At 37.3% G+C, this 24,610-nt stretch overlaps 1 protein-coding gene across 12 annotated transcripts in view; it reads right to left on the bottom strand.

The window, feature by feature from the left end:
* dst (dystonin) overlaps positions 1-23,768 on the bottom strand; it is a 215,873-nt gene extending 192,105 nt beyond the window's left edge. For 7 of the 12 annotated variants that reach the window (XM_048205887.1, XM_048205888.1, XM_048205890.1 and 4 more), the window contains exons 1-4: positions 23,366-23,767; positions 23,001-23,032; positions 22,452-22,628; positions 12,165-12,378 (exon numbers count right to left, since the gene is read on the bottom strand). In XM_048205887.1, coding sequence (XP_048061844.1) covers positions 12,165-12,378; positions 22,452-22,628; positions 23,001-23,032; positions 23,366-23,546 — 604 coding nt within the window. In that variant the 5' untranslated portion in view covers positions 23,547-23,767. Of the gene's footprint in view, positions 1-12,164; positions 12,379-22,451; positions 22,629-23,000; positions 23,033-23,365 lie in introns of all 12 variants that reach the window. The other 5 variants (XM_048205894.1, XM_048205895.1, XM_048205897.1 and 2 more) reach the window with 2 other exon arrangements.
* Between the last annotated feature and the right edge of the window lie 842 nt (positions 23,769-24,610).

The following is a 24,610-nucleotide window of genomic DNA, read 5'->3' as shown; positions in this document are numbered from 1 at the left end:
ACATACTTCACCTCTAATATAACAAGTTACTAGAGAAACTGCAATATTTCAGGGGTTTACTGCACAAGTCCAGAACTGGAAAACTGCTGGTCTGATTTGCTTCGGGCAGCAAAAGAAGCTGACCTCGTACAAAGGATAGCAAGTCCAAGCAAGTAACAATCCATGTGTTGATCCCTTCTGTTGACTGTGTACGAAACCTTAACAGCCAGCATTAGTCACAGCAAAGTCTCCTAATAAAACTAGTTTCAACACAGCTTGCAAGGCACCATAACATCACGTCTAATGATGCAAAAACAATTTAGGTGGGATTTAGAAATAACCAAGCAAATATTTACTGTCTATAATTAGGGTTGGGTATTGTTTGAATCAATTACAATTCTGCTTATCAAATCCGATTCTTATCGATTTTGCAAAGCATTCTGTTGCAGCTGAATGCCATGGAATACACTTCAGTCAGTTCAAGAGCAAAAAAAAACCTCAATTCAGTATCTGTGCACTAAATAAGAGAAATGTGCATGCACCTGAACTTTCTGTGCACTTCAGATGTGTGTTCTGCACAGAACAAAGTGTGCAAGTGCACGTGTCAACAGACGATGATCATGTATCGACAATAGCCAGAGATACTGTCAAAAGCATCACATACTGGCAATATTAAGAGGATTTGGCATTTCCAATTAATGTAGGCCTGTTACATTCTTCTAGTCTATTATTATTACTTTTAGGTTAGGCTACTTTTATTATTAAATTAATATTATAAATAATTTGCCCCGCAATAATTTCATAGCGCATCACCGCATAGGCCTAACTGACGTTCTGTGAGGATAATAAAAGATTAGGCTATTAACACATCTTTGAAAATGTTTTAAACATTTTTTAGGTCTATTATACAATGAATTATAGGCCTATAATTACAATTATTAACAGTCTATAATATTTCCTAACACTGACTGCAGTCATCAATGAAAATTAAGAGCTACTTCAAGCACCGACTTTAAAAAAACAAGCTGTTTAACACGAAATACTATCATTCTCATTCGTTTCACTATATGTACAGCCCACAAGAGAAGTAATGGAATAAATGAAGACAGTTATATACCGTTATCAGTATATTATGTTGATATTCGTCTCTGAGAGAATATGCTCCGTTAATGCAGCATCAGGCAGCTCCGTCACTTGAATACTGACTGAGGTTAAGCTTTTACCGGAATAACTCTTGCGCAAAGTTTGCACGTTGCTTCTTGTGTGATATCCATTGGCTCCCCTTCTTGGTTTAAAACGGAAAGATTTACAATATTGTGACGTTTCTCTCAAGATATCCAATTCCTGACCTTAAGCATCAGATTCCAGAATTGGAATCGATTCCAAAAATGAAATAAGAACAACATTTCTTTAAAGGTAGACATCATTTTATTTTTTCAACGCCAAAGACTGTGTGATATCAAACATAGCCAGGAATACATCTATGCTGCCTTCAAAATTCAACCAGATGAAGGCGTCTTCGTTGAGGGGACGTTATGCAACACTGGATTCAGACGTGCCTTGATGTCTTTTTCAGGTTTCAGACACTGTTGTGTCTCATTTAACACATTATTGCTGCAGGTGTGCTGCAACATGACACCCTTGACCACCACAAAACTTCCCTACAGCAAGACGAGAAACCTGAAAAAGCTGTGCATGAAAGTTGCAATATATTAGTAGCAATATATTTGATGGCACACAAATTAAATCCATCTGACCTGGTTAAATGCAATGTGTCTGTGAGTATGAACTAAATATATCATGGCCCAGTATTTTACTACAGTGTGACGGGAAACTACAGCTAATAAGCACGAAAACTATCTCTTTTATGCAAATTTGTTCTCTGGAACTCCAGATTTTCTGCACTACTCTAATCATCATAATAATATGGTTTACCCATACAAAACAACATGTAATCACCAGAAACGGCTAATATTTCCAATCCCCTGGTTGCTTTTCTTCTCTACTATTCACCCACATAAGAACTCAATCACATAAATCACAAAAGCCTTATAAAAGCACTCCACAGTGACAAACGGATGTGAAATGTGTTGGTTCTGTGTACACTGTAGTATCTTTAGAATTTCATGAAAGAGCTTCTTATCTTAGTAGAAAGGAGGCTCGGTCAGGCTCAAAAGAAAACTGTGAGACGCACCCACTCCTGAGTACATCTTGAGCTTTCTTATACACACAGTGTTTAGAAAGACAAAGGCTTATGCAATTCATGATCTTCACCTGTTAGTACATTTCCAGGCCTGAGCGATGTTAATTGTACATTGTACATGTTCGAGTCTCAAATATACAGGCCTATTTAAACGTGCGCATTTGGGTCCGGATCAAAAGTACAAGATTAAGACATTTTGAAAGGAACCGACTTAATCTCATCTTTGATGAAAGGCCTCTGGTTTACAAGAACTGGTTTAGACTCCAAGAAAAACCTTTAATACCCAATTAGCCAGGTATTGTACCACACAACAAACTAAATTCCAAGTAACTGGACACTAACCTACAAATCAACCATTACATGTTATATGTTTAAGTGCCTGATAAGTGATTTATTTCTGTATTTTATATAGCAAATGTATACAATAAATAAATCATTACTGCAACAATGAAAACATAACATGCATTATGAGAATATTTATGTATGCACCGATGTATAGGCCAATAATCGTTATCGGCTGATAAAATCAATTATTTTTAATTATTCACTGATAAAATCAATTATTTTCAGTTATTCACTGATAAAATCAATTATTTTCACAATTGTTTAAAAACAGCCGATGATCAGGGCCAATTATATCCTGTAAATCAAAAGGGGCGGAAAAACCGTGTCAGACTGCATCTCATACTGTGTGTGAAGAAAATCTCTCTCGTGTTGAATTTAGGGCAAGTTAACGTGACAATAATGCATTAACAGTTAAAAAATAGCTTCATAAAAGCAGGATCTATTTGAATCACCTGTAGTTCAAGCCAGGGTTGGAAAGTCCGCAGTTTTACCCCACACCAAACATTATTTGTAGCGCCCATCCAGTAATCACAAAGAGCTTTGTGATTTGTTACTTCTGACAAGAAATTAAGTCTCAGCTTTCATTCTGTCCATTTTATCATGAAATTCAAACAATAAATGGCGTTTTGACACTCTTAAATGTGACATGACAGATCGCTGTAGCGCCGTTCAAGCGGCAGCGCGAGTCTTTTTTTCCTCTTTAATATAAGTTATATAATAATAATATAGCATAAGAAAACATGAATGAACATCAGAAGGTATGTTGAAAGATATGGTACAACTTACTGAAATGAATCATGTCTCATGTAATCACTCAGTCTGTGTTTCAGCCGCAGAAAGACGTCAATAAAACAGTTGTATATAAACATTTCAGTTTTTATTTGAGTGTAATTATTATATATATTGCGCTCAGTTGTTCATTTTAACCTCTAATATTATAGTAATGTACCAAATGAGATACTTCCCTGGGTAGATTACAGCAGTGGGGAGAATTTTTTTTTTTTTTTTCTTAAAGGGGTACTTCACCCCTGGAAAGATGAATGTGTATTTAAAATTGGTCATTTATGTAGTAAAAATGTGAAATTATTTTTGAATTTGGAGCTTTCTAGACTGAGAAAAGGCAAAAAATTTATTTTTGACTAATGTGGATGAAAGACAACAACTCCCAGAATGCACTTGTTTGCTGCCCTTGCGAGGCCACGCCCAAACCACGCCTATCGGTTACAGGCGGAATTACCAGGAAAATTCAAACAACTAGGCTTGCTTTGTTACATATTAATTCTATAAATCGTGAGTTAGTTCATACATTTACAGCGAAATGGTGCTAAATTGCTTTGTACCTGGATGTACACCCAAAACCAGGAAAGGACAAGTAAGTTTCCATCATTTTCCGATTAAGTTAAAGATTTGGAGCGATGTAAACAGTGGCTGCGGGCCATCAAACACCCGAAGTTTGGAGATGACACCGTTATAGAAAACCTAAAAAAACGCAGAATATGTAGTCTCCATTTCAAGCACGAGGACTACGAACCAAATATCCTTGCAATGAAGAGAACCATTCTGAAGGACACCGCGATCGATATTCACTTTCCCAGAGGACGAACAGCCTGGGCATCTGGTACTAAGCGTATTCGCCTAGAGGTAAGACTCGCTGATACTGGACTGATAACACAGTAGCCTATATGTAGTGTTGTAGGTAGCAGTAAAACTGCAAACTTAGCAAAGTAACGTTAGATAGACAATTACATATAAGTTGCATATAAGTTGACTGTTATCAAAGTAAAGCCACTGTTCTGTAAAACTGAGTTAGTCTATTTATCTATTTATGCTAACGTTACCACAAAAGCCTGTTGCTGTATTGGTTGAGATGACTGCAGAGACTGATAAATTAGCGAGATGAACCACTGATGTAGTGCAGACAAAATAAAGTTAATTACTGTAAGCTTAAAAATATAATTGACACCCACTTTTGATAAAATCTTTGATCTATGTCCGTGAGTAACCTCAAACGCGCATATGTATGGGCGTGGTGAAAAAATGCGGAACTACCTGCTATTACTGGCTGTAGTTTTAAGCCTCTGGCCAAAAAAGCCTCCGATGACGCAAAATGACGATTTTTGAGTCATCGGAGGCTTTTTTACAGAATAAAAATGCATAAATCTCTCATCTCGGGCTGATATGAAGGGGGAAAGCACGGTAATTCGAAAATACTAGTGGTATTCTACTAATACAAAGCTTAATGCTAAATCCTGAAGTAACCATTTAAGAAAATCAGGTTGGTATTGCCTGAGAAATGTAGTATTGGTGTATCTCTACGAATAATTATTTACAAATAATAATTCATTATTATTATTATTATTATTATTATTGCCCAATAAAAGTGCTGATATTTTGTCTGATAACTGAAATTGTTTTGTTTCTGTTATAGATAAATAGATTTAATTAGAAATATATATATTGATATATTTAAAATATGCTGTTGCTCTCTCCCCACATATAAAGTGTACATTGACTGTAGCTGAACTACTTTAAATTATGAGCAACTTGAAGCTTGACAATCAATGTAGATCCCCCAACACTGACCCCTTCCTACGCACTTAGTCATGTACGATTTACATTCAGCATGATTTTTCACAATAGAGCTAAAGAGAGACATTTAGCGCAAGAGAAAAAAGGCCAGACAGTCCATGTGAACATCTTTTGTTGCGAGAACAGCTCCAGCAGTGTTACTGTATAACTCTACTGAGCTGGACGTCACTTCCAGGAATGTTTCCACCAAACATCATTTTTATCATTGTCAGTGGTTCCCACTCTCTAGAGATCTCCAAACCAGATGAATAGACTACTGACAAGAGGAGTAAAGAGGAAAATAAATCTTAATATTGCTGAATTATATTATATTTTTACTTCACAAAAAAACGAAGCTGCAATGACCTCACTTCATTTGTTTTAAATATGGAATTTTCTGGTGATGATTCTAGAGGAAGGATATTCAGAGCATCACACTTTCCAGTGTGTGTGAAGCCTTGGTCACATGGTTTAAAAAGTCATTGTTTCTGGAAGAACTAAAACTGGATTCAGTGTCACTAAGCATCTTTAAGAATAAAGTACAATATTTAATTCAAAGGAAATGCTTTTCTTTAATGTATATCTCAAGTTTATAATTTCTTGTGACTGGTTTATGATTTATGAACTGACATCACCAAGAAAGTATTACAGTAAACAAGTGAGGCTATTATCTGTTGAGTCTTCATGTAGATTCCTTGTTAATCTTCCTTAAAGCAAAAGGATTTGTTCATAAAAGATTCCTTTCAGAAAACACACACACTTCAACGCCTACCTCCCTGTAGCTATAACATAAACTAAATCACATGATACACCAGCGCAGTGACATATATCGAATACTCACACAATGCATTGAGAATATCACTAAATAATTTGTTGTGACTCACAGTGAGACAATTAAGAGGTTTTATACTTCAGAAGAAAATATTAGTACGATTCATTTCTGTGAATCAGTTCAAACTGCAATCGATTCAAAAATCGCATTCAACGATTTATTTCCATCTTAAGTCAAAAAAGTTTCCCCAGAGCATATTAAAACATTTTACTAAAGCTATAAGTAGGTAAATGTTACATATTGTTCATTATTAAGCATTGATAAATGAAATTATTAAATAATATCATTCTGCATTGTGTTTTTATTTTGTGCAACTGTCTGTGGAATCATTAATAAAATCACCATTTTAAAGTAATCACATTTGCAAATGCATGCTATACTAAATAGTGAAATATATTTCATGTATATATATATATATATATATATATATATATATATATATATATATATATATATATATATATTAGGGGTGTAACGATACATGTATTCGTCCCGAACCGTACGGTATGGACGTCACGGTGCATACAGTCAGACGATGAATAAAGTCAGTCACAGGTGATCCACACTCCAATCCAGAAGGGGGCGCACACGGTAATGAAACACTATTTGTTTACTGCCACAACAGGAAAAAGTGCAGAAGAAGATCTAGATACGTATGTAATCTCTCAACCAGTGTTTCAACCACGGAAAGATCAATAAAACAGCTTGAGAATAATATCTCACATAGCATTACATTTACCTCAGGCAAGTCATCTAGTGTCCACAGCATGTTAGTTCACTAGAGAAATGAACTCTAGACGGAGCATTTCACTAAATATATCCACTATATTAGCTTATATATTCATTATATTTACTTTACCTGTTAGTAATGTCTTAATTATTTAATTTTTAAATAAATTTGTCATAAAAACAAGTTGACAGAAAATGTGTAAATGATTATATTTCAAAAATGAACTGGAGTAATAATTTATTATAAATTTTAGAAGTTAATGCAAAACCTGCCTTATGTGCAATTTATGGTTTTTTTTTTGTTGATTATTATATCTAAAAAATAAATAGCAACTGAATTTAATAGTTTGGGCTCTGTTGTTAATTGTAACCTTTAATATTATAGTAATGTGCAAGAAAGGGCTGTATATAGTTTGCAGCATTTATATTCTTAAGAAAATGTAAATTATAAATGATTTTTTTTTAAAGAGACACAATTTGTTTAATAAACCGCTGTTTAAAAAGAAGAAAAAGGAAGCAATTTTATGTTTAGTCTTCTCACCCTGCTGTACCGAACCCGTACCGAACCACTATGTTTGTGTACCGTTACATCCCTAATATGTATATATAAATATATATTCATTTTGTATACCTCAATATCTTCTGCCTCTGCTCACCCAGCCCTAGTTGGCACCCAGGCTTGTTAAAAGTGAACAATAAACTATTTCTGATAACCTCTGGCCTGAAGTCAAACACTCCTGACAGCCAGAACAAAAAGGACATTAACAAGACATCGCCTGAACCTAGACAGATTCCAGAAAATCAGGAATGTTTGGGTGTTTTTCAACAGCTTGTGTCAACCCACAAAAACAGCTTAAATATAGGTTTTCTGATAAACAAATACTGTTGTGTCACCATGGTTTTATATGTACTAGTAGTATGCAGCACTGTAGAAAATAAACAAGTCTAAGATAATAAAGATAAGAGATTATTTGTCAAGCTTATTGCCTCCAGAAAGCAAAAATCACAGAATCAATGACCCCTAATCATATGACTGCAGCACACACACACACACACACACACACACACACACACAGCTTTACCACAGCTGACTGTGAGCTTATGATACTCGACAGCTGATAGACTCTCTGCTGCTCTGCATGAGCTACAAATCACCAAAAACAACATCGATCAGCTTCACCTGAACCCAAAACACACATTCGCTGAGGGAAAATGCATTTCTGTGCACGAGTGCATTTGTATATTTCCTTAGAAATGCATGTTGCAGAGACAGAGCTTGACTGGTAGGATGATGCTGAGATGAAAAAACATCCCTAAGCCAGGACTAATGATCCAAATGGCTCTAAACCATGATAAATGCATGAGAGGAGATGCATTTAGAGCAGTCACGATGGATGGGACAACAACAGGCGGATCAATCGAATCACAATTCCACAATGGGCTTACATTACAAAAATCACTAACACTTTACTATTATGGTTCCATTAATTAACTATGGTTAACATGAGCTAACAATGAACAGTACTTCTAAAACATTTATTCATTTTAGTTTGTTCATTTCAACATTTACTAATTCATTATTAAAATCAAAATCTGTTAATTCTTCAATGAACTAACAATGAACAGTTGTATTTTTACATTAATAAATATGTAACAAATGCATTGCTCATTGTTAGTTAAACGTGTTAGTTTCATGCTTTAACAATGGAACCTTATTGTAAATCTACTACAATGCATCTGAACACACAAACAGAGCAACATTTCTTCAATATTCGTAATAGACAGATAACCAGACAGAAATGTCATCTGTTATATTGTATCAGATCAGTAAGCCTGCATGTTCACTGTAACACCGAGCCATGTATGAATGAATGTAACACTGTATCACGCTGATGTTCTGACTGTTAACTGTCGCGCTGCCATTTGGGAGCGACAGGGTTATTAAGCAAAATTCCACCCATTTGATTCACCAAACGGACGAACTGAATTCATTCTTTACCTTTATATTTCTCAAGCACATCCTCGTACGCCTGGAGATACTCCAATTCGTCGGCGAGCATATACGGAGCCGGTCCGTAACGGGCCATTGCCGGGGCGGTCGAGGCTGGTCATTTACCAGCCGCACAAGCGAACTGAAGCCCTGCCCGTCTGCCTGACCGATGAGCGCCGCTGCTTCATGACCGGCGACGCCCTGCTTCCCTCCCACATCCACAAACCGGCCAATGAGCGGGACTTCCTCTGCCGCCTCAGCCGTAAATCTCAGCCGTTCGGCCGGTAAGAGGACGGGCTGTGTTGTTCACCGTGTCATCATCATTCCCAGCAAAAGCCAGTAGGCTCTTTGCAACTATAACAGCATTTTTTATTATATGACGTTTTGCATGCTCATTTTACAAACTCTACTCTTCTTGACCATACTGTGCATGTGTGTCACTGGTCAGCACTCATCCGGAATGCTAGGCCTATATATAATCAAATGTGCGACTAATGTGTCATGCAGAGTCATCCTCTATTTTAGAGGCGCACTGGCTGCCATGTGTCTATGACACAAGCGATGCGCGTGCACGTGCTCTCCAAGGTCCTAGAACCAGAAGATTCCTGCCCTCGCGCTATATTATTATTGTTCCATAAAACCGTTAAATTAAAAACTATTTCTCATATAAATACTAAATGATAAGCATGCAGACTGTCTGTATCATAGACTGTAAAAAGGTCTGTATATAGGCTATTAAGGTTTTTATGATAGATAGATAGATAGATAGATAGATAGATAGATAGATAGATAGATAGATAGATAGATAGATAGATAGATAGATAGATAGATAGATAGATAGATAGATAGATAGATAGACAAAGAATTATTATAGATAGATAGATAGATAGATAGACAAAGAATTATTATAGATAGATAGATAGATAGATAGATAGATAGATGATAGATAAAGAATTATTATAGATAGATAGATAGATAGACAAAGCATTATTATAGATATATAGATAGATAGATAGATAGATAGATAGATAGATAGATAAAGAATTATATAGATAGATAGATAGATAGATAGACAAAGAATTATTATAGATAGATAGATAGATAGATAAAGAATTATATAGATAGATAGATAGATAGATAGATAGATAGACAAAGAATTATTATAGATAGATAGATAGATAGATAGATAGACAAAGAATTATTCTAGATAGATAGATAGATAGATAGACAAAGAATTATATAGATAGATAGATAGATAGACAGAATTATTATAGATAGATAGATAGATAGATAGATAGATAGATAGATAGATAGATAGATAGATAGATAGACAAAGAATTATTATAGATAGATAGATAGATAAAGAATTATATAGATAGATAGATAGATAGATAGACAAAGAATTATTATAGATAGATAGATAGATAGATAGATAGATAGATAGATAGATAGATAGACAAAGAATTATATAGATAGATAGATAGATAGACAGAATTATTATAGATAGATAGATAGATAGATAGATAGATAGATAGATAAAGAATTATATAGATAGATAGATAGATAGATAGATAGATAGATAGACAAAGAATCATTATAGATAGATAGATAGATAGATAGATAGATAGATAGATAGATAGATAGATAGATAGATAGATAGATAGATAGATAGATAGATAGATAGACAAAGAATTATTATAGATAGATAGATAGATAAAGAATTATATAGATAGATAGATAGACAAAGAATTATTATAGATAGATAGATAGATAGATAGATAGATAGATAGACAAAGCATTATTATAGATAGATAGATAGATAGATAGATAGATAGATAGACAAAGAATTATTATAGATAGATAGATAGACAAAGAATTATATAGATAGATAGATAGATAGATAGATAGACAAATAATTATTCTAGATAGATATAGATAGATAGATAAAGAATTATATAGATAGATAGATAGATAGATAGATAGACAAAGAATTATTATAGATAGATAGATAGATAGATAGATAGATAAAGAATTATATAGATAGATAGATAGATAGACAAAGAATCATTATAGATAGATAGATAGATAGATAGATAGATAGACAAAGAATTATTATACATAGATAGATAAAGAATTATATAGATAGATAGACAAAGAATTATTATAGATAGATAGATAGATAGATAGATAGATAGATAGATAGATAGATAGATAGATAGATAGATAGATAGATAGATAGATAGATAGATAGATAGATAGATAGATAGATAGATAGATAGATAGATAGATAGTTTTTTAATTTCATCACTGCAGGACAACTTAAAATAAAATGTCATTTTAAAAAAATGATATTGTCATTTGATTATGTCATCTCCGTTAAAAATTAAAGTTATTTATTGGGATCTATGGCTCCATGAAGAATCTTTATGGAATTTTTCCATTTCACAAAAGGTTCTTTTAGAGTGGAAAAAATGTTCTTTAGATTATTAAAATGTTCTTCACTATGTCTTTTTAAGAACTTTTATAACACTTAATACCATGCAGTTTTGTGTCTAATTTCACAATGCATGTTATTTTATCTGTCTATATTATTATTATTATATTCTATAAAACGGTTAAAAGAAAAAAATATTTCTCATATTAATATCAAATGATGAGCTTCAGACTGATAGATAGATAGATAGATAGATAGATAGATAGATAGATAGATAGATAGATAGATAGATAGATAGATAGATAGATAGATAGATAGATAGATAGATAGATAGATAGATAATTGCACCACACAGGACAAAGACATGCAACTATTGGTTAACTTAAAATAAAATGTAATTTTTGTAAAAAAAAAAAAAAAAAATGACATTATTATGGCATGTCATCTCTGTTAAAAATAAATAATTATTTTCTCTTTTTTTTTGGCAGTGATGGTTATAGTGGAAAAAGGCTCTTTAGATTATTAAAATGTTCTTCACACTAAGAAACAAAGTTTCTATTGGGAACCCAAAACGGTTCATCGCTGTGAAAACCTCATTGAAACTTTATTTTAGGAGTATACTGCTGTCCCGTTTCCATGTTCAATAGTTTGCTACAGAAGGAGAGCATGTCCTCTCATTCCAGAGCTGGATAACATGCACATTACAGATTGCTGATTCATCTTTCAGCCTTGAGCTTTTAAAAACAACACTGGCTTCAGCTACCAAAACAGTTCCAGAGTCCAGCAGAAGAAACGCTTCAATTATTATTTTTCCTTATGATGATGATGATGATGATGACCTGTAGATTTTTCAGGATCAGACACATAAAGCATGTGATCCGGACCACCCATAGCCAGCTAAAGTTCCAGTGATTGTTTAATCCTTAACCATTTGTTAAAACCCAAAGTTAATTTGTCAGGGTTTATTATGATGTATCCAGCTCTGCATTTGCAAACAGTGTAGTTCATTGATCAAACAGGCCTCACAGAGCTAATGAATGGATGTTTATGGGTGTAGTAAGAGTGGGATATTTTGGATTCCTACCCGCGATTCTGAGCACAGCTCTCTCGGCAGGATCGAGCACGGATCCTCCCTGGATCTTCCGCTTCGAGCGCTCATGTCTGGGTAGATTCCACGGTAACGTGTCCCCCGGTGCCGGCGACACCGACCCAGATTTCACACTGTAGTCTTCATCATCTGAGAAATCAGCCGATGAAGACATGGAACAGCGCAGGGACGCGTTCCCAGACCCGGAGCTCTGTGTGAACAGACAATAGACAAGCAATAAATCGCGTATTCATCACCGGAGCGTGAATAAAACCAGCGCCGTGCGCGTAACCTCACCATTACTGCGTTCACAATACACTGAGATTAAAAGACACATCGGACTCGAATGATCAGAGATCGACAATAAAACAAAACCCCAGCAGGATGATTTGCATGTGGCTCCCCCACCAGGACAAGCCAACACTCACCGCTGTGTACATCTCTAAAGGATGGGCAGAAATCCTACTTGCACTTGCCAAAAACATACGGCGATGTCATTTTGGATAGAACCACACCCTTGTGACGGTATTCCGTCTCGCGTCGCCCGGTTTGATCCAAAGCATGAAACGGTGCGAAATCCCCCAGAGAGAAAGAGAGAGAGCAGACTGCGCTGAGGGAGAGCAGCACACAAACCCACAGCGTCACCGTCCACAGACACGCGCAGACTAGAACCACGGACAGAAGCCAGGATCCTCCAGTCAGTCTGGTGTTACAGCGCCATCACCGGACGCGCGCGCACTGCTGCTGCTTTTGTCTGCTGCTTTCGCCCTCAAACGCGTCCTCACTTGCTCTCTCACCTTCTCAACAGCTGCTTTCGCCAGTGAATCATTCAGTATGGACAAAAATAATGTTGGTGTTGATCAAAAATGAATAAATCAATTAAGTTGTCTTTCAACGAAAAGGCTATAACTCCCCCCCAAAAATGAAATTTTACCATTATTTACTAACTTGTTATTAATAAGATATTTTCCCCCATGATGAAACATAAAAAGAGAGAAGAGAGAGCACGGCTGTCAAGCTGCAACAATAAAATTAAATTAAAATAAATGTTTTTTTTTCAGTGAAATATCCCTTTAATGAGAATTCACAAAATTCTTTCTTTTTTGCTGCAGTCTTCAATATATTGTCAGTCATAACTTTGTTTATCCAGCTCAAGCTAATCTTATATGTATAACCTTCTCAATTTTTGATCTTTGTGGATTGTTATGTTCTTCATAAGTGTTTATATTTGGTTGAAAGGCATCAAAAAACCTACATTGGGGGAAAATTGGTGTAGAAACAATTTTCACTTAGACATTGCTAGTAAATATCATAAATAATAACAAAGAATTGGCAAGTAACACATTGAATTAAACTTGGACTTTGAAATAGCATTTTTTTGTAAAACATACTCCAATAATAATCTGTTTTATTCACAACTTTGAAAAAAAAAAATGTATCATACGTTTTAAATACATATCACTCTAAAAAAATGCTGAGTTAAAAACAACCCAAGTTGGGTTGAAAATTTGAATGAAGTGATTGGGTTGTGTTAAATGTTGACCAACCTGCTGGGTAGTTTTATTTAACTCAACTATTGTTTAAAAATTACTATATTGCTCACTTAATGTGAACCCATTTATTAAATGAACATTTATTAATACGTTTAATTAATAATAATTAAACTATGAACATTTATTAAATTGCTTATTAATAAATGTTCACCTTTTGATTATTAATGTTGCCTCTACTAATTATGTCTGATTTTTAATTTTTTAGTTAAATAAAACTTCCCAGCACGCTGGACAAACATTTAACCCAACTGCTGGGTTAAAACAACCCAATTGCTGAGTTTGTCCATTTTCAACCCAACTTGGGTTGTTTTTAACCCAGCATTTTTGTGAGTGTAGGCTACATAGTGAATATAGTAACATATTATAATATTATTTTACATTTAAAAAAACAGCACTGCTTTCTTCTAAAATAGTATAAATAAATAAAGATTCCCAATGTGTGTGTGTTATATCAATGTACTGTATCTTTTTGTTGTGTAGTTAAGACATTAAGGTTTGTTAAAAATATTCACAAAAGTCTGACAGCTCTCCCTGGTCCCCTCAATCTGCAACTTTAAGTATGACAACCATGTCCCGGTCTGAATGTGAGTTAACAGGTGCGAGGCAAGCTGTCAGTGAGCTTCTGAGGTCTGTACGCCAGACAGCATGTGCTCCAGTGTGGGTTGGGAAAGAAACACAATACAAATGGTAAAATATTTAAAACAATATGATAATGACTTGTTCCCAAGTTTGTTTTTTCACTGAAGAAGCATTGAAAGACTTCAGTTGCAGATGCATGGCAACTATTTTCATAAACTGTTTCAGCAAGTTTCCACACATATACAATGTTTTGGATTCAAGAAAAACACAGCATATAATTTATATACACATGTAAGGTTTGTGTCTATCACCAGGTTAAATGAATATTAACATTAAAAATTGTGGTCATTGAAGTCCTTGTGCCACAGATATACACATAAAAACAGCATAAAGTCAGACTATTTCACTACATTTGAAAGAAATTAAATATGTAATACACATACTGTGGATGTACATGGTTTTTCAGCATGTATGTGAAGCCTGGATAACACGTATGACTTTGCACTGTATGACATATGTACATGTATACTGTTATGCAGTATATACTTTTACGTACTATACAGTATGCAGGGCAATACTTTGTAATATTGAGCATTCTGATGTACTACTATTGATTGTGCCTCCAACAACAAAGATCAAGTTCAGTTTTAAGGTAATACAGATCAGCATAAGCAGGAAGCATTACAGTCTAACTATTTCGGGGAATATTTTTAGTAATGCTCAATGCCTCTCTCACCACTGCAGTGGCATGCCATTACTGATCAAACTAACAGTGAACAACAAAGTTGAGATGTGCACTGTTCAATAGCAATTATACAGTATATAGCTGTTTAAAAGGAAGGACCTATTTCAAGAAAGGTTCAAAATGACAAGCAGGCCTGAATTCACATAAGCAAAATCACTCTCATCTACATCCTGTTTTTCTAAGTATAAATACAAAGGGTCTTTGATCACCTTCCTGCCTTTCATAAGAGTCTAGCCAGTCTAAAGCTAACAGCACATGTTTCTACTGTTTGAATTAAATGAGTTTTTCTGCATTATGTTCCTTTATTTTCCACATATATGAAATTACAGAGTTATTTAAAATCTGATATATCCTAAACATTATGTGTCAGTACTAAAATATCATGGAAGCAAAAGTAAGATGCACTTTTTTGCAGGTTTTAAATCCCATTTGGATAACCACTGCAACTGTGGAAATGCAGTGTTGCTTTGGTGCGTTCATGTCCTCCCGGGAGTTTCGTATTCACAAGACGGGAAGTCGTGTTTATGACGTCAGGTGCATTCATGCCACTTTTGTTGAAGCAAGATGGCAGTGTACCTTCTCTTAATTAATTTAAACAAAAATACAGCAAAGCTTGAAATGAAGGACAAAGAATGTGCATCAGGTGTGTTTTGCTTTTTTTTATTGTTTTTAATTAATTAATGAAGTCACTATAAACTTTATTGTTACATATTTTAGTGTTATATTATAATGCTATCACATTTGTATGTATTGCAATTAGCTTATTTTGCTTATTTTTTAGCTTATTTTGTTGTAAATATAAAAGCCTGACAATGTCACTGTTAAATATCTAAATATTGTGGTTTCTCACTGACACGCTCCAATTCTAAACTCTGGGCTTAAAGAAAATCCCAAGCTTCACACCCGTATTCACTGGTGGCGATCACCATTTATTAATCACTTACTGAGAAACACAAATTGACTTAATGACTTAAAGGTTTAGTTCACCCAAAAATGAAAATTCTGTCATCATTTACTCACATCATATCCTTCCAAACCCATAAAACTTTTGTTCATTTTCAAAACACATACTGAAACATTTTTTTTTTTTTTTAAATCTGAGTGATTTCTGTGCCTCCATTGACAGTCTATTCACCCAAAACACTGATGCTTCAAAAGGTTAATGAGACCATAAAATAAATCCAAATGAATGGAGATGTTTGATTCAAATCTTCTAAAGAGACGTGATCGCTTTATATGATGAGCAGATGATCACTGCACATAAACAAAAGCTCAACCGTAATGCTTGACAATTGAGAACAAACTTCATCGGTTCTTCCGGAAGCTCAAAAGTGCTGCGTAACACGAGAATGAACCTCATTGGTTCTTGCGGAAGCTCAAACGTGCTGCGTAACATGAGAATGAACCTCATTGGTTCTTGTGGTAGCTCAAATGTGCTGCGTAACATGAGAATGAACCTCATTGGTTCTTGCGGAAGCTCAAACGTGCTGCGTAACACGAGAATGAACCTCATTGGTTCTTGTGGTAGCTCAAACGTGCTGCGTAACATGAGAATGAACCTCATTGGTTCTTGCGGAAGCTCAAACGTGCTGCGTAACACGGGAATGAACCTCATTGGTTCTTGCGGAAGCTCAAACGTGCTGCGTAACACGAGAATGAACCTCATTGGTTCTTGCTGAAGCTCAAACGTGCTGCGTAACACGAGCATGAACCTCATTGGTTCTTGTGAAGCTCAAACGTGTTGCGTAACACGAGAATGAACCTCATTGGTTCTTGTGAAGCTCAAACGTGCTGCGTAACACGAGAATGAACCTCATTGGTTCTTGTGAAGCTCAAACGTGCTGCGTAACACGAGAATGAACCTCATTGGTTCTTGTGAAGCTCAAACGTGCTGTGTAACACAAGAATGAACCTCATTGGTTCTTGCGGAAGCTCAAACGTGCTGCGTAACACGAGAATGAACCTCACTGGTTCTTGCGGAAGCTCAAACATGTTGCATAACACACAAGAATTAACCTCATTGGTTCTTGCAGAAGCTCAAACGTGCTGCGTAACACGAGAATGAACCTCATTGGTTCTTGCAGAAGCTCAAACGTGCTGCGTAACACGAGAATGAACCTCATTGGTTCTTGCAGAAGCTCAAACGTGCTGCGTAACATGAGAATGAACCTCATTGGTTCTTGCAGAAGCTCAAACGTGCTGCGTAACACGAGAATGAACCTCATTGGTTCTTGCAGAAGCTCAAACGTGCTGCGTAACACGAGAATGAACCTCATTGGTTCTTGCAGAAGCTCAAACGTGCTGCGTAACATGAGAATTAACCTCATTGGTTCTTGCAGAAGCTCAAACGTGCTGCGTAACATGAGAAAGAACCTCATTGGTTCTTGTGGTAGCTCAAACGTGCTGCGTAACATGAGAATGAACCTCATTGGTTCTTGCTGAAGCTCAAACGAGCTGCGTAACACGGAGAATGAACCTCATTGGTTCTTGCTGAAGCTCAAACGTGCTGCGTAACATGAGAATGAACCTCATTGGTTCTTGCTGAAGCTCAAACGTGCTGCGTAACACGAGAATGAACCTCATTGGTTCTTGCGGAAGCTCAAACGTGCTGCGTAACACGAGAATGAACCTCATTGGTTCTTGCAGAAGCTCAAACGTGCTGCGTAACATGAGAATGAACCTCATTGGTTCTTGCTGAAGCTCAAACGTGCTGCGTAACATGAGAATGAACCTCATTGGTTCTTGCTGAAGCTCAAACGTGCTGCGTAACACAAGAATGAACCTCATTGGTTCTTGCTGAAGCTCAAACGTGCTGTGTAACACGAGACCGATCCTCATTGGTTCTTGCTGAAGCTCAAACGTGCTGCGTAACACGAGACCGATCCTCATTGGTTCTTGCTGAAGCTCAAACGTGCTGCGTAACACGAGAATGAACCTCATTGGTTCTTGCTGAAGCTCAAACGTGCTGCGTAACACAAGACCAATCCTCATTGGTTCTTGCTGAAGCTCAAACGAGCTGCGTAACACGAGATCGATCCTCATTGGTTCTTGCTGAAGCTCAAACGTGCTGCGTAACACAAGAATGAACCTCATTGGTTCTTGCTGAAGCTCAAACGTGCTGCGTAACATGAGAATGAACCTCATTGGTTCTTGCTGAAGCTCAAACATGCTGCGTAACACAAGAATGAACCTCATTGGTTCTTGCTGAAGCTCAAACGTGCTGTGTAACACGAGACCGATCCTCATTGGTTCTTGCTGAAGCTCAAACGTGCTGCGTAACACGAGACCGATCCTCATTGGTTCTTGCTGAAGCTCAAACGTGCTGCGTAACACGAGAATGAACCTCATTGGTTCTTGCTGAAGCTCAAACGTGCTGCGTAACACGAGAATGAACCTCATTGGTTCTTGCTGAAGCTCAAACATGCTGCGTAACACGAGAATGAACCTCATTGGTTCTTGTTGAAGCTCAAACGTGCTGCGTAACACGAGAATGAACCTCATTGGTTCTTGCTGAAGCTCAAACGTGCTGCGTAACATGAGAAAGAACCTCATTGGTTCTTGTGGTAGCTCAAACGTGCTGCGTAACATGAGAATGAACCTCATTGGTTCTTGCTGAAGCTCAAACGAGCTGCGTAACACGAGAATGAACCTCATTGGTTCTTGCTGAAGCTCAAACGTGCTGCGTAACACGAGAATGAACCTCATTGGTTCTTGCTGAAGCTCAAACGTGCTGCGTAACACGAGAATGAACCTCATTGGTTCTTGCGGAAGCTCAAACGTGCTGCGTAACACGAGAATGAACCTCATTGGTTCTTGCAGAAGCTCAAACGTGCTGCGTAACATGAGAATGAACCTCATTGGTTCTTGCTGAAGCTCAAACGTGCTGCGTAACATGAGAATGAACCTCATTGGTTCTTGCTGAAGCTCAAACGTGCTGCGTAACACAAGAATGAACCTCATTGGTTCTTGCTGAAGCTCAAACGTGCTGTGTAACACGAGACCGATCCTCATTGGTTCTTGCTGAAGCTCAAACGTGCTGCGTAACACGAGACCGATCCTCATTGGTTCTTGCTGAAGCTCAAACGTGCTGCGTAACACGAGAATGAACCTCATTGGTTCTTGCTGAAGCTCAAACGTGCTGCGTAACACGAGAATGATCCTCATTGGTTCTTGCTGAAGCTCAAACGAGCTGCGTAACACGAGATCGATCCTCATTGGTTCTTGCTGAAGCTCAAACGTGCTGCGTAACACAAGAATGAACCTCATTGGTTCTTGCTGAAGCTCAAAAGTGCTGCGTAACACGAGAATGAACCTCATTGGTTCTTGCTGAAGCTCAAACGTGCTGCGTAACACAAGACCGATCCTCATTGGTTCTTGCTGAAGCTCAAACGAGCTGCGTAACACGAGACCGATCCTCATTGGTTCTTGCTGAAGCTCAAACGTGCTGCGTAACACGAGACCGATCCTCATTGGTTCTTGCTGAAGCTCAAACAAGCTGCGTAACACGAGACCGATCCTCATTGGTTCTTGCTGAAGCTCAAACGTGCTGCGTAACACGAGACCGATCCTCATTGGTTCTTGCTGAAGCTCAAACGTGCTGCGTAACACGAGAATGAACCTCATTGGTTCTTGCTGAAGCTCAAACGTGCTGCGTAACACGAGAATGAACCTCATTGGTTCTTGCTGAAGCTCAAACATGCTGCGTAACACGAGAATGAACCTCATTGGTTCTTGTTGAAGCTCAAACGTGCTGCGTAACACGAGAATGAACCTCATTGGTTCTTGCTGAAGCTCAAACGTGCTGCGTAACATGAGACTGATCTTCATTGGTTCTTGCTGAAGCTCAAACATGCTGCGTAACACGAAAATGAACCTCATTGGTTCTTCCAGAAGCTCAAACGTGCTGCATAACATGAGACTGAACCTCATTGGTTCTTGCTGAAGCTCAAACGTGCTGCGTAACACGAGACCGATCCTCATTGGTTCTTGCTGAAGCTCAAACGTGCTGCGTAACACGAGACCGATCCTCATTGGTTCTTGCTGAAGCTCAAACGTGCTGCGTAACACGAGACCGATCCTCATTGGTTCTTGCTGAAGCTCAAACGTGCTGCGCAACACGAGAATGAACCTCATTGGTTCTTGCGGAAGCTCAAACGTGCTGCGTAACACCAGAATGAATCTTATTGGTTCTTGCGGAAGCTCAAACGTGCTGCGTAACACCAGAATGAATCTTATTGGTTCTTGCGGAAGCTCAAACGTGCTGCGTAACACCAGAATGAATCTTATTGGTTCTTGCGGAAGCTCAAACGTGCTGCGTAACACCAGAATGAATCTTATTGGTTCTTGCGGAAGCTCAAACGTGCTGCGTAACACCAGAATGAATCTTATTGGTTCTTGCGGAAGCTCAAACGTGCTGCGTAACCAACACGTTCTCCAACCAATACGCCTATATAGGTCGTTTGTCTCTTCCCTGAAATACGACCCATAGGAGCGTTTACTAAAGTTGCGCCCCTATCGACAACAGGACACTTTCATTTTAATGCATTGTTCCCTTTTATCTGCGTCATATTTCATGTTTCGCGTAGCTCAATTGGCAGAGCATTGCAATATATAACAATATGCAATCATGTGATCATGCGATTGTGGGTTCGATCCCAGGGAACGCATGTGCTCATAAAGTGTACAGTATATGCACTATAAATCACTAAGGGTAGGTTTATGGGTGGGGTAGGTGTAGTCGTTAATAAAAAATTAGCCTTGCTAAATGGAAATAGGACAAATGGTGTAAAAAGTCCACACATTGCATTTAAATGAACACGCATTTTGATTTGTAAAAAGGTCATACGTCATTTCATGATGACAGACGTAACACGACACTGTCATTATTTTGATACCAGCTAGAGGGCGCATGACTTTAAAACGTAAATATAGGTTGTAATAAGGTGCTTGAAAAACGACCTATAGGGTCATTTTTTTTTTGGAGGACAGTCTGTGTGTAACACGAGAAGGAACCTCATTGGTTCTCGCACGTCAAGTGAACATGCTTGAGATTCCGTTTAACATCTGATGTGTGCATTGATGAATGTTTATATGTGAATATAAGCCTAAACTAAATCTGTTCATCATATACAGCAAACATGTCTCTTCAGAAGACTTGCATTAAACAGCTCAATTCACATGGATTTGTTTTACAATCTCTTTATGAACGTTTTGAAGCATCAAGTGTTTTGGGGGAACAGACTTTCACTGGGAGAAAATGACAGAATTTTAATTTTGTGTGAACTCTCTCTTCTCTGCTTTGCCAACCCACTTCTGTGTGATGTATTTGTGAGGAAAGAAATGTAGGATGGTATTAGGCTAGTTTTCTGGAATTATTTGGGTGGGGAAAAGAGATCTAATATGACAAGTGATTGGAAGGAAAGATTGAAGAAAAATATGTTAAAATTGAAAGTTGGTGCAGAGGCACAGCATTTTTTTTTTTTTACAATAAAGTAATTAATATTTTATCACAGATGAATCATGCATAATAAAAGCAGGGTTGTGCATTAAAGGGGTCATGACATGATTTTTTCATTTGTCCTCTTGTCGGCAGACTCAAGCGAGTATCTGTATACTGTATCCAGAGTAGACAGCATCAGTGATTATAACCAGGGTTATATTTGCTTTTGATGGATGCTTGCATCCGGTCTAGGCAAGTGTCAGTCGTTAAGTGACTGAATGCCAGTGATGGTGTGATGATGTAAAACTATATGTTAATAGGCTTGTTCGAAGACCGATTGGCGTATGACACCAAAGTACAGTGGAAGCGATTCAAAAGCATCAGTCGTTTGCACTCCAAAACGCTCTCGTGGTACTTTGATGTCATACGCCGATCGGTCTGTGCAGCGCTGATGCATCTTGAACAAACCTAACATTTTGATCTGGAGGCAGTCATATGCAAATGTATTTGCCCATGTAACATCGCAGATGCCACGATGATATCCAAACAACCCATTTTTGGAGCTTGATAAAATAAATGCTAAGTTTATAATGAGAAGAACATTTTAGGCTCTAAAACGCCCATGTTTTAATGGTGCAAAGACCTCTTATATGTCAAAAGATCAAGGCAAATTTGATTTTTCATGTCATGACCCGTTTAAGAAAATAAATAAGGTCGATTTTGAGTTCATTTTGACTTTAGCTTATCCCTGCTCACTTTTGGAGAGGGTACAATCAAACAGTCAAATGATCACATTTAATTAGAATTTTTTAATGAAAAGAAACTATTAGACCTATTAGAAAATAGTTTACTGAGTTTCTCTTGGTAATGTCTCTCTCTATCTTAGTGGTCTATCCTCACATGTCAGGGTACACAGATATGATATAGGCTACTGTAAGTAAATGACTTTTAAGTCAGCATATACCTACTGGTTTGCGTGTCGGCGTGAGCTGCACGGAGTGATAAAACTCCGGCTGGACTCTCTTCTTCACCCTGCGCTTCCTCACGGCCCCGCTCGAGTCCGGCTCGCTCTCAATGAGCGGCTTCTCTTCAGAAACACGCGCGCGTGCGCTTCTCCTCGCATGACGTGGACTGTGACGACATGCCTGTCAAACAATGACCATAATATCAGCGCATATCACAAAAACAGAGCAACGCTACAAATTATTGCATTCTTTCCATGTCCTAAAATATTAACATTTGCTCTAATTTCGCTATTTGTTTTCAAATATTTACTTGGTAACATGAAAAGTATATAGGCCCATAGCATAGTCTTTCCTGAATTATTTCGGTCACACATGCGCAATGCGTATTTCACGCAGTTTCTTAGGATACTGTTTCTTCATCAAGATGAAAGTAACTAGACAAACTATCAAACAAAAGGGAACATTTCTTAACAATCTCATTATTTTGGATGATTTGCTCTACTTTTCTGTTTTCTATGACCTTGACAGACGGAGCAAGAGAAAGAGATTTACCTCAGAGCGAAAATGATGCGGCCGGAAACCAGCTTCTAGAACAAATGGGAATGATTGAAACAAACCCCACATGCATTCAGTCATATTAGAGATGCTCTTCAAATAACTTTGTCTGGTCTTGAAATAAAGAACACTTTATTAAGTACACAACAACAACAACAACAACAAACGATGAAAAATGAAGGCTCGCTCGCACTCGTGCGCCTCGACGACCGTGTCGTTTTTAACCCATACGAAGAGAAGAATGAATGGAAATGTCTAATAAATACTGTCGCTGTACATGCAGCATGCATGTTATCGCAATGACATGCTATAGAAACACGTATATAGGGAGGACATATAATGCGACGCGTCTGTCTACTCACCACGACTCCTTGAACGCCTCGTAAGCACAGATTTTATGGGAATTTTCTCATTACGGAGCTTCCGATGCCAGCAACAGAGAAACAGAATCGTGGCGACAGTTCCTATTAAAAGCAATAACAGCAATAATACACACTGAATACTCAAGGGTCTCAATAAGACCAAAAAAGCCGCAGCAATCATTGCGATGTAGGACAGCCACTCCTACACGTATGCTATGCTTCCTCTCCTTATGTAAATACTGTGAAAGCCTATTTCATTCTGTGATGCCTCACTTGTAGGTCCCCGACATATAATCTATCTCATGGTGTCTGTACTTCAGTAATGGACCACAACAAGCCATGACTCAGCAGGAGCCCCTGTTTTTTTTTTTTTTTTTACAGCTCATGCAGGGCACCGCCAGCATCAGCATCTGAGCTCAGCAAAGCTGAACAGCCGACAGCGCCTCTGCGACGACGAGTTCAACAGCATCTGCATGCGTTTGGAAATGTTCACGTGATGCGTCTTCTACACGCTTAAATATAAAGGTTCTTTATTGGCTCGAGGTTCCATGAAGAATCTTTAACATCCATGGAACATTTCCATTCCACAAAAGCTTCGTTATAGTAGAATGATTAATTTTGGGTTTTTAAATAGGCTAGGATATTAAATTGAGGATTTTTATAGTGACTTTTTAAAATGTTCTTCACACTAAGAAAAAAAAAAAGTTTATTTTAAAGGGGTCATGGCATTTTTTTAGTATTATTATTTTAATACGTTCCTTAAGGTTCACTTATAATGTTAATAAAGTTTTTGCTCAAAAAAACAAACAAAACAAATATATGTGCAGAAAATTCTGAGCCTCTGTCTGATATGGTCAGTTTTTAAGGTGCGGCTCCTTTAAGGCTTGTCAGTAAATTGCCAGTTCTGATTGGCTACTGTCTTTGCATAGGAAACAGTATCAGTGCCCACTCGCTATTGCAGTGAGTAAGTGTTTTGAAACCATTATAAAAGCGCCATTTACAGACAAAGCTTTATGAAATCACTTGCTTATGGTTAGTGATGCAGCTGCTGTCAGATCCAATACAGTTGCTGCTTCATCTTTCAACAAAAGTTTCTTTGTGAACTCTCCATTACACTGTGCCTCATTTACAAAACAAAATGCTCCGAACAAACATATAATCCTCTGACGCAATTCGGGACTCCATTAAAATAAACCATCCAATTGTGTCCAACACTGGGATCCTTCTTTTGAACGTTCTTTCACT

Source organism: Megalobrama amblycephala, linkage group LG10 (assembly GCF_018812025.1).
Source record: "Megalobrama amblycephala isolate DHTTF-2021 linkage group LG10, ASM1881202v1, whole genome shotgun sequence".
Classification (NCBI taxonomy): Eukaryota; Metazoa; Chordata; class Actinopteri; order Cypriniformes; family Xenocyprididae; genus Megalobrama; species Megalobrama amblycephala.
This window is presented reverse-complemented; position numbering and strand designations above follow the sequence as displayed.